Source organism: Microtus pennsylvanicus, chromosome 6 (genome assembly GCF_037038515.1).
Source record: "Microtus pennsylvanicus isolate mMicPen1 chromosome 6, mMicPen1.hap1, whole genome shotgun sequence".
Lineage (NCBI taxonomy): Eukaryota > Metazoa > Chordata > Mammalia > Rodentia > Cricetidae > Microtus > Microtus pennsylvanicus.
In genome coordinates, this window is record NC_134584.1 from 117,008,553 (window position 1) to 117,022,027 (window position 13,475).

The 13,475-nt window shown below is 46.7% G+C and overlaps 1 protein-coding gene across 2 annotated transcripts in view; it reads left to right on the forward strand.

The window, feature by feature from the left end:
- The first annotated feature begins 5,782 nt into the window (after nt 1–5,782).
- Hsd17b2 (hydroxysteroid 17-beta dehydrogenase 2) overlaps nt 5,783–13,475 on the forward strand; it is a 56,642-nt gene continuing 48,949 nt past the window's right edge. Inside the window, exons 1-2 of one of the 2 annotated variants that reach the window (XM_075977960.1) lie at nt 5,783–5,867; nt 8,503–8,597. In XM_075977960.1, the coding sequence (XP_075834075.1) occupies nt 8,540–8,597 (58 nt within the window). In that variant the 5' untranslated portion in view covers nt 5,783–5,867; nt 8,503–8,539. Of the gene's footprint in view, nt 5,868–8,294; nt 8,598–13,475 lie in introns of those variants that run through there. The other variant, XM_075977959.1, reaches the window with a different exon arrangement.

Below are 13,475 nucleotides of genomic sequence, written 5' to 3' on the forward strand. Positions count from 1 at the left end.
TGAATTATGAAGAGATAAAATAGGATCGCACCACACATTCTATTTTGGAATATGATTTTCTTGCTTTAAAAATATGGCGAACATTTCTCAAGTCATTAAGTATTCTTCAAGAATGGGATTTTTAATGGCCGCATAGCAGTCCATCAAATAAAAGCACCGTTGTTTATGTAGAAAACCTTTATGGTAATCCACTGGGACTGCTTTTACATTATACACACGATAAATACCACTGAAATGAATGACATTTGTTATAAATCATCATGCATGTCTTTGGTTATTGTCAAATGAGCTCATTTTAAATAACCATGAACCACGAATCGACGTTTTGTGATAGCAATTTCCACTCGCTGTTTTCTTTAGGAACGAAAACTTCTCCTTCAAGCAGAGGGGGAGAAAAGGGATGAAAAGTTCTGGGAACATCTGGCTTATGGTCCGATACAGTTTTGATATTTAGTGGCGCTCCCAGATTTTGAAACGTCTTATCGCGAATCATCTCAGGCCAGGCTTCATCTTCCTTCTGGAGACACAGGCGAGAATACCCCATGCTGTGACCCACAGACTGGCCCCTATCCCTTAGAGAAGCAGAAACAGAGGAGAGAGAGAGAGAGAGAGAGAGAGAGAGAGAGAGAGAGAGAGAGAGAGAGAGAGAGAGAGAGAGAGAGAATTCACCAGGAATTAATACAATGATCCAATGAATAGATATTCTGATGCACTGACTACCCTGGTAACCAGAAACTGTAAATGCCATGACTCTGCATTCCAGTCAGGGACTTGAGACCCTCACCTGGCAAAGCAAAGTCATGTTATACGACTAACACCAGCTTGTGAACGCTTCCCATGTTGGCCATGCTTGTTTGGTAAGAGTTTATTTATGGGCCTTCCCTCCTGGATGGACTGTAGGTTCCCTGGGAGCGGAGAGCATATTTCTTTTATTTCCCTTGCATTCTTAATTCAGTCCTTGGGGCTGAGAGATGGCACGGGGCATGCACACTGTCAGTGAATGCTGGGCTTCACACATGTCCTACTTAAACACTTAGAAAAGCCCGTGGAAGGGGCTGAGGGTCTAACTCGGTGGTAGGCTCAGAGCCCCTGGTCCCCTTCAGGTGCCATAAGAAATCAAAGCAAACAAAATCTTTGGAAGCTACGTATCTTCGAATTCCTCCAAGACCTGGTGCTGAAAGGGAGAGCCGGGATTAATCCTAGTATCCTATAATTTCAAAGTTTTCATTTTAACACAAACAAAATACCTTACAAGGACAGGAAGTGAATTTTATCACAAGGGGCTTTAAAAATGCTTAAAGATGTTCATTCTGGAAAAGATAGACAGTCATTAGGATTGAGCCTCTTGTAGTTTGGTAAACAAGGACAGGGAAGTGGTTCAGTGGGTAAAGTGTTGGCTGGAAGTCCTAGCTTGCTTTTTGGTTGCTGTGACGAACATCCTGACCAAAAGAAACAGGAGGGGGAAAGGATTTATCTGATTTACAGCTTACAGGCCACGATCTGAGGGAAGCCATGCCAGGAATTCAAGGCAGTCACCTGGAGGCAAGGAACTGAAGCAGAGACCCTGGAGGAACGCCAGTTACTGTCTTGCTTCCTGTGGCTTACTCAGGTAGCTTTCTTTACTGTGCAGCCCAGGCTCCCCTGCCCGGAGGCAGCACTGCCCATAGTGGTCTGGGCCCTCCCATACAAGTCACCAGTGGAGAAAATGTCCCCTCCGAGGAGCCCACAGGCCAATCTGATAAAGGGAGTTCCTCAATGAGCGTCTCTCTTCCCAGGCATTCCCTAGGTTTGTGTCAGTCTGACCAGAAATAATCACAACACAGTTCAATCCTGAGAGCCTGAATTTGGGTCCCCAGGAGCCACATGAAGCCAGATGTGGTGTCTCACATCCAGAAGCCCAGTTCTTCTGCTAAGAGACAGGAAGTGGAGATTCCTGGAAGTTCATGAGCCAGCTTGCCTGCAGTACACATCAGATGAATGACAAACAGGTGGTGTTTTAGACAAGGTGAAGGCAGGACCCTACACTAGAAGTTGTGCTCTGACTCTTAGTAGCTTATATGTGCCAACACTTACATACATGAACACACAGGCACCATGCACATATACACATGTACACACACGCCTTATTCCCACACACCCACACGTACATAAATATATACATGTGCATGCATATATACATACAAACATATATGCATACATACACATACACAGGTGCACACACAGAGACACATTCACTATATACACACAGTTTTTTTTTCAAGAGTTTGCATAGCCGGGCGGTGGTGGCGCACGCCTTTAATCCCAGCACTCGGGAGGCAGAGGCAGGCGGATCTCTGTGAGTTCGAAACCAGCCTGGTCTACAAGAGCTAGTTCCAGGACAGGCTCCAAAACCACAGAGAAACCCTGTCTCGAAAAACCAAAAAAAAAAAGAGTTTGCATAAATAAATCAGCTTAAAGATTTTAAAATTTCCCTCAAAAGCACCAAAACACTGAAAGAGACAGTTGCTAACTGGAAATTTTATACCCACTGAAAATATCCCTCAAAGGAAAAGATAAATTGATGTTTTCAGCAAAACAAAGCCTGAGCAATTTCATCCCCAACTCCCAACTTTAAGGAAACACAAAGGGAAAGTGATCTCAGCAATGAACTCAGAGACAAACAAGAGAATGAAAAGCAACAAGAGGTAGGTAATAATTTGCTAGAAAAATCTAATGATTGTTGATTATATAAGAAGAAACTTAATTGGGTGTTTATTTCCTGCCTGTCTGTTTCCAAATACTTAGCAGCTGCTTCCCAAATAATTGATTGACGCAGATGCTTAATATAAATTATAAATGCTCAGCCAATAGCTCAGATTCATTACTAGCTAACTCTTACACTTCATTATTTCTATGTATACTTTGCCACGTGGCTTTCTTCCTTTTCGCAGTACAGCATTCTCATCTTGCTTCTCTGTGTTTGCCTGCCACTCTGCCCTTCTTCCCATCATCCCTTGTTTGGTCACCCCACCTACACTTCTTTCCTGGCTACTGGTCAATCAGCATTTTATTAAACCAATTTGAGTGATAAATCTTTACAGTGTACAAGAGGCTTATTCCATGGGAAAGAAATACAACAGAGCCAAACAGATCTGACATATCTGAATAATTAGGATTTATGAACAGAGGCGTGTTGGAGTGGCTCAGTTGTAGTGTGCCTGTCTAGAATCCCCCAATGAGGGACCAGGGGTCAGTGGAAGGGCATTTCCAGAGTGAGCAAGGTTCTGGACTCCATTCCTACTCCAGAACAACAACTCAGAATGAATCTATTTTCTCCGGCTGTTGTATGTCTTCGTTAAATATCTCTTATCATCAATATGTAAGAAGAAAGAACTTTTGGTGGTGCGGGGGGTGTGAGAGTGTTAATGCTTGGCACCCACTGGGCCAGTATCACTGCGCTGCTGACCAGCACTGCCATGGCTTCTAAGAGCTCAGACGTCCTGACTTATCTGGGAATGTAGCAAGCACACCAGGTCATGATGAACTTTGACAAGTTTCTCCACAGTCGCTGAAAGAAATGCAAATAACTCAGAAATGTCAACCTAGTGAGAGGCGAGAGTGGAGCACGGGGGGGGGGGGGGGGAGAGGGCATTCAAGAGAAGACAGGAAAGTTGAAAGGTCATGTAGAATGTTCAGACAGTCAGAGAATGGATTTAAGTTAAATACACGGGTATTTACATTAAGTGTAAATGAATCAATGTAGTGAGAAGACCGTTATTATTTTCAAAAAGATTTATTTTATTGGCATTGTGTGTGTGTGTGTATGTGTGTGCTGTGTGTTATGTGCATGTATGTATGCACAAATACGGATGCAAGAGATTGATGTTTAGGATCTTCTTTGATGGCTCTTCACGCTACTTTTTATGACAATGTCTCTCACCGAACGCGGAGCTCATTCATTTGTCCGGGCTGACGGGCCAGTGAGCGGCAGGGATACACCTGTGTCTACCTCCCCAGTGCTGGAAACACACGCCACGATCCCTAGGTTTTTAGGTGGGTTCCGGGATGTGAATACATGTTGTGAGGCAGGCACTATATGGGATCATGCAGCTCCAGGTGTTCTAGTTCTCACTGTGTGAAATGAAGAATTGCATAAGATACAAGGTTTGTACAATTACAGTTGAATACACAAAATATTCATCATCTCCCAGGTATTCAAAAAGTGTGTGTCTTCTCAGCAACATTGCCCCCCCCCATCTCCGAGATTATGTTATGTCCTGTGCCAGTCTGTCTGTATGTTGACCTTTGGGTCAAGGTCACACTAATACATGATCACTCTGTGCTCAGTACATCACCAGGTGCCGTTTACTATATTAAAATGTTACCCAGAGCCTGCAAGAAGGACCCTTATTTCAGTGCTGTTGGAAATCTTGGGCATGTGGCTCGTTGAGGATGGCGACACCAGATCGAACATATTCCACCATGCCTCAGGATCACCTGAGAGGACGAAGGGGTCACCTACTTGGAAGAGCTACCTTGTTCAGGCATCTGGAAGATGTCTTCATGTGGCTCCCACTGGGATAGGAAGACAAGTGCCAAGATCCGGTGCACCTGAACCAGAGAGAATCCTTGTCTTGTACAGAGCCGTCCAAGGTGCGAAGAAACGTGTGTTCTTGGAGGTGTCCTGGCAGTAACGAAAATGGCCACTGGGTGGCGATGTTTCAGAGGGAATCCCCACTCTAGAAGGGAAGTCGCCTCTACACAACCATCTCCACTCAAGAGTCAAGGATATTAACGGAGTGTACACTCGCAGCTTCTTAGCTTTTTTTTACTGTTGCCCAGTTTGGGAAATCCTCTCCTTTGGTAAATGTGATGTCAACCCTGACAACCGTGGAAACACACCTTTGGGTGGGAGCACACCTCTAGCTGTGTCTATGAAGGTTAAATTGAGGTGGGAAGACCCAACCTGAACGGGAGTGGTATTATCCCTGGGCTGGGGTCCTGCACTGAATGAAAAGAAGGTCAAGCTGAGCACTGATATTCATCTCTCTGCCTCCTGACTGTGGATGCCATGCGACCAGCTGCCTCATATTGGGAGCTGTGAACCCCCAGATCCTGAATTTCTTGTAAACAACTTGTTTTCCTCTGCTCTGAGACAGCCTGCAGCTGCTCTGTGCACGAGACCCTCGGGAGTTCCTGATGGCAGGGGAGTGATTTCTGGCGGGTTTGGCTGGGGCGTGGCTAGCAGTTAAGGATCCCTATATAAGCTGTCCCTGACCACAATAAAAGGGGCATTCCTGTTTCATGGATTACCCGTGTCTCTGTCTGTGAGTCTTTGTGTGTTTCAATCTCCAGTCCCTTGCCCGGTTCATGAACTGTATGGCCTCACATAGAGCGCAGACAGGCGTGATGCGCTTACAGCCTCAAGCTTCATGCTGCACGCCACGCCATGGTGGACTGCACTCTCAGACTTTATGCCCAAATAGTTTTTTCCTTCATTCAATTGTTTCTTATCAGTTATTTTGCCGAACAATAAAAAAAGCGGCTAATACAGTAAGCTGTCATCTGTAGAAAGTATCTTCTAAAAGACTTCTCCAACCGCCGAAGGCCACAGCACACTGACCCAGGGATGTCATCAACAAGAATGACTTGATGTAACTGTCCTTTCTCCTCAGGAATCTGGACAAGAGTCTGCCAGATACAGGATACTACTAACCTCTCAAGGACGGCCTTCAGGACAGTTCTAGTTCAAAACGTCGTCGACAAACTGGAAGACACAATGTCACAGCTGAGACTGGAAGTCGTTGCTGAGAGGTTGGGTGATTCTCAGATGGGCAAAGACCCTAAAGTTCCCAACCGAAGGAATTCCGGGATCAGAATGGCCTGAGGTAGGTGTTCGTCTGGAAACCGCAATTGCACCAGTTGCTGGGTTGGCTAAAGGCCTTCCTTTCTACCCCCCCCCCCATTAGGGTTAGGTGGTATGTGAACCGCAAAGGAAAGAATACCAGTACAACTAAGGTTCCCAGCCAACAGGCAGGGCTTGTCCTTGACCTCGGGAATCACATTCTAGTGGAAGAAGCAGGAAAGCATTTGTGAGAATACACAAACAGGAATGGATTTGGGTGGAGCATGAGCAGCTGTGACGGGAAGGGTGACAAGGGAAGAGGCAGGTGACAAATTGATTAGGAAAACAGAGGGTTGAGAAAAAGCTGGTCAGGGTATCCCTGCTGCTGTGGAAAGTGTTGAGAGGAGGAGGCGAGGGCCAGCCTGGAACAGTGAGCCAAGAGGGGTCAGTCAACAATCCCACAGCCTCACCACTCTAAACTTCCTGGCCTGGAGTCCGCGGTAGCTCTCTACCGCAGCTGTCTGTGAGGCTGGTCAGTGGACATAACTTCCCCTCACACCACACTGGTCTCTCGGATAGGCTCTGTTGACTCCCCACATGGTCCCACCGCGCAGTGTAGCTCATACGTTCCTGCTTCCTAGCCTGCCTCCCTTGGGTCTTGAACTAGCCTGTGTCCTACCTCATCTTCCTTTTATAGCTACACCGGCCCTAAGGAAACTCTCCTGAGGTGCATCTGAGCCAGAAGCTGGTTTCTCTGACTCCCCGCCTAAGGCCCCATGCATCTTTTTACAGCCCTTGCTTCCTGGTTCCGTCCTGAGCAAATCCTGCCTCCCTCTCTACCCATATTGCTCGGCTCTTCCCATCAGCCCTGCTTTTCTGCGCACCCTTTGCTCGAGAACCAATTCTAGGATAAGTCTGTATTTAGCAGGGTACCGTGTTGTACAACACCTTTCTCCTTTTGTTCTCTTTCTATTTAATCTGCAGTTCCATATCCTTTCTGAGGCCCTGTCTAGGTTCCAGTAGAGGGACACTGTTATTTGGTATCTGGAGAGAAGGAGTGGAGGGAATGGAAGTTGTCCAGCCAAGATGACCTCATCCGTAGCAACCGTGGGCCCTGGAATGGGTTTTAACTATGAGCATCTGAACCTAAAGTGAGATCTCTTCTTTCCTCAATGTCCCCAACATCTGCCCCTTATCAGGATCCCTCATCCCTTCTAGGAGATGCCAGTAAGCACCAGGCCCATCAAACCCAGTGGGAGCTCCCCTTGGGTATTAGTATTGGGACTGGTGGTTCGTCTGCATGTGCAAGAGAGAGAGAGAGAGAGCCCACAGGTATGCAAGTGCGTGTGCACATGGTATATTATACGTGGATGCATACGCATAGGGACTGAGATAGCTTCCCAGTCTTCCCAGGATGACGCTTGAGCTGGTGAGTCACTGGTGTACGGATCCAGATCTCCTGCTCTGAATACGTGCAGCCTCTCTCAGCCTGAATTTTCTTGTTTACCGGCTGAGTCTAACAAAGGATTGTGTAAGAGGTAAGCCGAGCAAAAGGAGGGTCTGCTTTGTCTTTGTTTTCCTGTAGCAGACAATGACTGTGGTTCAAACGGTGCTCAGGGATCAGCCTGCTGGACTAGACTCGCCTGCTGCTCGCTCCCGAAGCTCTCTTTTCTTGGTTGGATTGCCTCTCTTGCTATTGCTACATGAGTAGAAACATCATAGGATAACGTAGTTTGATACTGAGTCCTGCTATCCAGAATAGAACCTCAAACAGTGGCATGAATCAGTATTGAGCATGAGTCTCCAGAAAGCACACTGACAGCAACTGTTCCCAGTTCTGTCGCCATTGCTATGGTGTCTCCCTGGTACAACTTCCCTCTGGCAACATAGGCACTTTTCATCTCCCACTAAGGAGTCTCTTCCTTTTGGTTCATTGAGCCCTTAGCCTGTCTCAGTTGGCAGTAATTCTCTAGACATGGACCAAATCAGACATGCTATCTTATTAGACTACGCTTTCTAAGCTTCATTGATTACCTGGATAACACACACACACACACACACACACACACACACACACACACACACACACACTCGGAGTTAGCAGAAGGACTCAATAAACACAGGGGAAGGCACATCCAAAGGAGATTACCTGCTTGTAATTCCAATTCTGTCAATCATTACCTGAATAATCATCTCTCAGGTGGGAAGGTCCTAAAAGCCTTAAATGTGTGTGTTTGCTTCTGAGCGATTGTGCGAGTGTTGAGTGCGTTAGGGGAATGAGCGGGTGGGGTGGGTCTGGTATTTATATCACAGCTGACAGCTTAGATGACCTCCTGGGAGTAGCTTTCCCTATCACCACATTTAACACGTTCCACGCAAAAGGTGCGGGGGCTGTTGTCCCCCCCCCTCCCCTCGCGCCTCTCCCTCCATATAAGCCGGGCTGCCTCCAGCTAGCTTTTGCACACACACACTCCTCAGTGGCCCAGAGCAAACGAAGGCCGTTGGAGAATGAGCCTGTTTTTCTCTGAGTCAGCATGGCTCTCCTTGGCTGCCACTGCAGTGCTGGGGGGCATGCTTCTCTGCAGAGCCAAGAGCCCGGGGCAGCGGCGCAGCCAGGTGCTGTGCCTTGCTGCCCTCTGGGGAGGTGCTTGTCTGCTCCACCTGTCCCTCCTCTGCAGCCTGTTCCTCTTGTCGCTGTCCTGCTTCTTCCTGGGTATGTGGTCAACCGATCAAGAATTGTTACCTGTGGATCAAAAGGCCGTGCTGGTGACAGGTGAGTGGTTGGCATTGCTGTGATTGTCACTTGGAGCAGGACCCAACACACTGCCTCGGTGGGATGTTGTTAGATTTGGCAGAATGTAAAACACTTAAAGTGAGTGACAGACAGCTCACACCCAAGCGGTTTTCACTGCGCTTTTTTATTTCTTTATTTTAGTGTCCTTTTATTTGGAAATGCCTTGGGAGAAACTGGTAGTCAAACAGAAGTTGACAGTTGGTCAGGAGCATCTATCTATACAATGAGTCTGTTCGTCTCCTAGAAATAAATATTAATAAGTAAAAATGGCATCATTTCATGTGTGTCGCTGTACCGGGACACGGCAGACTTCTTCAGGCTTAGCTGGGATTGGGTTCTGAATATTCGGAACCTTCAATTCATCCCGGCTCCAGGACGGCTCACCTCCCTACGCCTGGAAGGAAGGTGGCTGGGCTGGCTTCTGCACGGTGCTGAATGTCTCTCGGGACACCGCTGCGCTTTGCACCGCTGCTCTCATGAATCGTGAACCCTGTGTCCTGATCGAACCTTTCCCCTCCAAGTGTCGTTAGCGTGCTGGTGCTTCTTAATTAGACCGAGTTGGCAGTGTGTGCCCAAATCTAGGCTCATTAGTTGAGCTGCCAGCTTTTTGCTTGTTTGGTGTGTTATTCCAACGTAAGTGTGAGGCCAAATTAGATTCCTTTGAGTTGTAAAACGGGTTTGTTGGGTGGTGAAGTTGGAGCTTGGAAAGGGCTGTAATTAGATTTCCCCAAAGTCATCCTAACCCAGAAAGGCGTGAAAAAGAAGAGGAAAGGTTATTAGTAGAGGAATCTTGTGAGGAGGTGGTCAGTCCTGCGTGAGGTGATCGTCACCTCCAGCTGTGGCCCCTGGGTGTGGTTCGGAGAAAACCACAGGTCTGGCGATTCACTGAGATACAGGCTCTAACGTTCCATCTCTTTTTCTGTTTTTACCTTTTACCTTAAACCCAGTAGCAAAATTCTGTCTTCACCTGAGCACAGTTCGGTTCTTGCTGGGATGTGGGGTGCAGGAGATGCGCTCCTGCCCGAGAGTTTAAAAACAAACAATGTTGTCAATTAGTGAGATAGTCACCTGGTGGCTAACTGGTGTCACCTGGAAGCATGCAGCTGCAGTCCTGGGCCTCACTTGAATTTCAGATGGCTGATGGCTGGGGAGAAGCAGCACAGAGAATCATGGTTTGAGTTTGTATAGCAGCAACCACCCAATGCTTCCGGAATCATTCTAGGTCAAACGTAACTGTTGTATTTCCCAGTTGCATGAAAGAAAGAATACAAGAACCTTTAAGTACACTGGAGATATTTCTATCTCTGCCTGCCTGACTCTGTCTCTCTGGGACGATCAGAGGTTGATCTTGGGTGTCTTCGTCGTTTCTCTCTGTCTTACCGGTTAGCTAGACTGATTTGCAAGCAAGCCCCAGAGATCCTCTCGCCTTTGGCTCCCTCCGTGAGTGGATGACAGCATTTCCTACTATGACCAGCTTTTTACAGGGGTGCTAGAGATCTGAACTCAGGTTCTCATGCTTAAACAAGTCCTTTACCCACCGAGTTATCCCCAACCTCAGCAAAAATAGTTACGGCATCCTGCCAGTCAAAAGATCTCCTGGAAGTACAGACACTCTGGGAGATCAGTTCAGGGTTTAACCCTTCTGGGGATGACCTAGGAGAGGGGCTTACCATAAAATCCAAGGTAGAGAAGAAGACAGACATCTACTCCTATTTGTCCTCTCAACAATAAATTAAGTGAGCAGCACAGCCCCGTGATGAACTCCTAAGAAGTTCTTTGGGATGCTAGAGCAGCGCTAAGGACATTTGAGAGGCATGAAAATGGCCTTTTCTGTCATTTGCACAATGGATGCACATGTTTGGTACTCTTCCTGGATAGGTTCAAGATCTTTACTAAACAGAAACATTTGGGCCTGGGGTTGGAGTTCAGGGGTAGAGAAACTTGCCTTGCTTGTGCTAAGGTCAGAGTTCAATCCCCAGCACCACGAATGAAACCAAACGAGCAAAAAAACCAAAAAAAACGAACCAAACCAAAACTACAGCAACAACAGAAAACAACCAACCCCCCCCCCCCCAAAAAAAAATTACCCAGAAGCTTCAAAATAAAATGGACAAAGTTAAAACGAGTTTGACTCAGCACACTATATGTGCATGTTGGGGGTATGTGTGCTTGAGTGTAGTTGCCCTAGGACACCAGAGGGCTTGTCAGATCCCCTGAGTCTGGAGTTGTGTGTGGTTGTGACCTGATGTGGGTTGTGGGAACTGATCTCCAGTCCTCTGGCAGAGCATCAAGTACTCTAACTTTTGAACCATCTCTGCAGCCCTAATTTTTAAAATTACGTGTGTGTGTACCACAGTGCAAGCAGCTTTGGGAGTCAGCTATCTCCTTCCACCAAGTAGGTTCAGGGGTTCGATCTCAGGTATTTGGGCTTGTTGACAAGCACCTTTACTTGCTGAACCATCTCCCCGGCTCCAAACAACCTACAAACAAACAAACAAACCAAAAAACCAACAAGAAGATTCCCTGGGTTAAAATCGCTGTTTCAGGCAGCCTTGGAGTTTAGTAGGGGTGGACTAGAGGAAGGAAAGGGACAGGATGTGTGAAGTCCCAGGCTTTATTCCATTATTTGAAAGTGCTCTTCAAGAAGTGATGTGACGGGGCGGGGGCGGGGGCAGGGGTGGGGGTGGCTGCAGAGATGACTCAGTGGTTTAGAACAAGACTTCCTGCAGGGGACCTGCGCTTGATCCCGTATGACGTGCCTTACAACTGCCTGTAACTCCAGCTTCAGGGCACGTGTGACGTTCTCTTCTGAGTTCCGCAGTCCCCTGAAGGCACACATACACATACCCTCATACTTACACGTAATTAAAAAATAAGAAAAATACAATTTGGAAAGAAATAACCTGAGAGGTGAGGATGCAGCTCAGTGGTTGAGTGCTGGTCTACCATCCAGAGGCCTTAAAATTAATCCCTATCTGTAGAAACCAAACAAAACTGAGCAGACAGAAATCCAAACCACACTCTCAGCGCCATATGAGTTAAGACAGTCACATTTCCAAAGCAGCCAAAACCTATGGTCCCTCCTTCAAGTGTAACAATATACAGTCATGAAAGGTGACAATCCCAAGAGGAGTGTCACCATGCGGGAAACTGCTCAGGCTACAGGAAGACGCGAGTGAGCTGAATGTCTGGATCACGCTGCATGCTCCTCAGGTTGGGCTGGAGCTGGCGGGAAAACTATGGTAACAGATTGACGGGAAAGGATTTTGGAAAATAGTCCTGTACATGAAGGAAGGAGAGAAATTGTAAAGGGTTTTGCAAATGGTTGGAACAATGCACACAGCTGCTTTTCACGATGTCAGACTTTTCAAGGCATAAAAAATATTTAAAGGAGAGTCAAGACACGGTGGGAGCAGCCTATAATCTTAGCAAGGGAGTTCAAGGTCATCCTTGGATAGGTAACAAATATGAGGACAGCTACATAAGACGCTACCTCAAATCAACAAAAATTTAAAAGAAGTTGTGTCTGGTGGTGCAGGTGTGTAATCTCAACTATTTGGGATGCTGAGGCAGGGGGATTATAAGTTTAACAAAGCTTACCTCAAAATAAAAAAGTTGAAAAGAGTTGGGAATATAGCTGAGGCCCAAGCTTCAATTCCCAGTGCTAAAAACAGGAAAAGAAAGGATAAACTGTAGCTCTTTATGGAGAGGTAATACTAAATAGAACTTAGCTTCTTCTCAGTTATGGTTCTAAGTGAGAGACAATGACAAATGCAACTTTGAAGAATATCTTCTCCCTCTTCAAGTCCTTCATTTCGCCATGATGGTCAAAGCTACTTTGCCTCTGAAGTATTCTGGTTATATTAAGCGTGCCTAGAATGTTTGAATGTGTTTTGTCTCTAAGGTACCCTGAAACGATAAGGGTCATTTGAGTTTTTAAATGGCTGTAAAATTAACGAAGAGAAGGTCAGTATGATTGCAAAAACACCTCAAGCACCAAAAGATGGAAAAACATGTGAATCCGGCTTATGGCTGGGTTCGGCATCTACTTCCCTTGAGGATGGGATTCTGAGAGGACAACCCTGAGGCAAGATTTAGGAAGGTTTCAAAAAAAAACAAAGCAGACAGGGAAGGTGTCAGGTCAGATGATGAAGTCCTCTGAGGGTCACTTCCTCTTGGTCACCCTGGACAGATGTGAGTCACATCACGGAGCTGCCTAAACAGGATGTCAGGGCGTTGTATTTGACGTCATCATGCTGAGAGTCATTAGACAAGGTAGTACTGGCCCTTACTACTTAGCTTCTAAGCACTTCCGGCTGCAGTGGTCAGTAGTGGTGACTCTAAGACCCTAGAGGCGGCTCTCAGACTTGGGGTGGAGTTGTACCACGAACCCGTGTGCACACACAAATGGTCAAGAGTTGCAGGAATGACCGTCACTAGCCTATTTTGACCCATGTGTCTTTGGGCCTCCATTAGCAGCTTTTGAATTTCCACTCTTCCGCTGTAGACTGGAAATATTCCTTAGCCACATGCAGCAGACTCCCAGGTGGAGGTAATGGGGGTCAGGGAGAGTGACAAACTTGAGTACAAGGCCAGGCAGAAGTAGGCTGGAGGGGGGTGGCCAGGAAGAAGAAAAACAGGAAAAACCAACAAAGCAAAAGGAAAGGATGCCATGTGGACTGAGAGGAGCAGTCATTTATCTAATCAATGAGTGTGTGTGTGTTTTTGTGTGTATCTATGTATCTATGTGCACACCACGTATATGCAGGTTTCTGATAGAAGGAAGAAGAGGGCATCAGATTCTCCAGAATGGGAGTTATAAACCGTTGTGAACATACTGACCTGGTGCTGGGAACC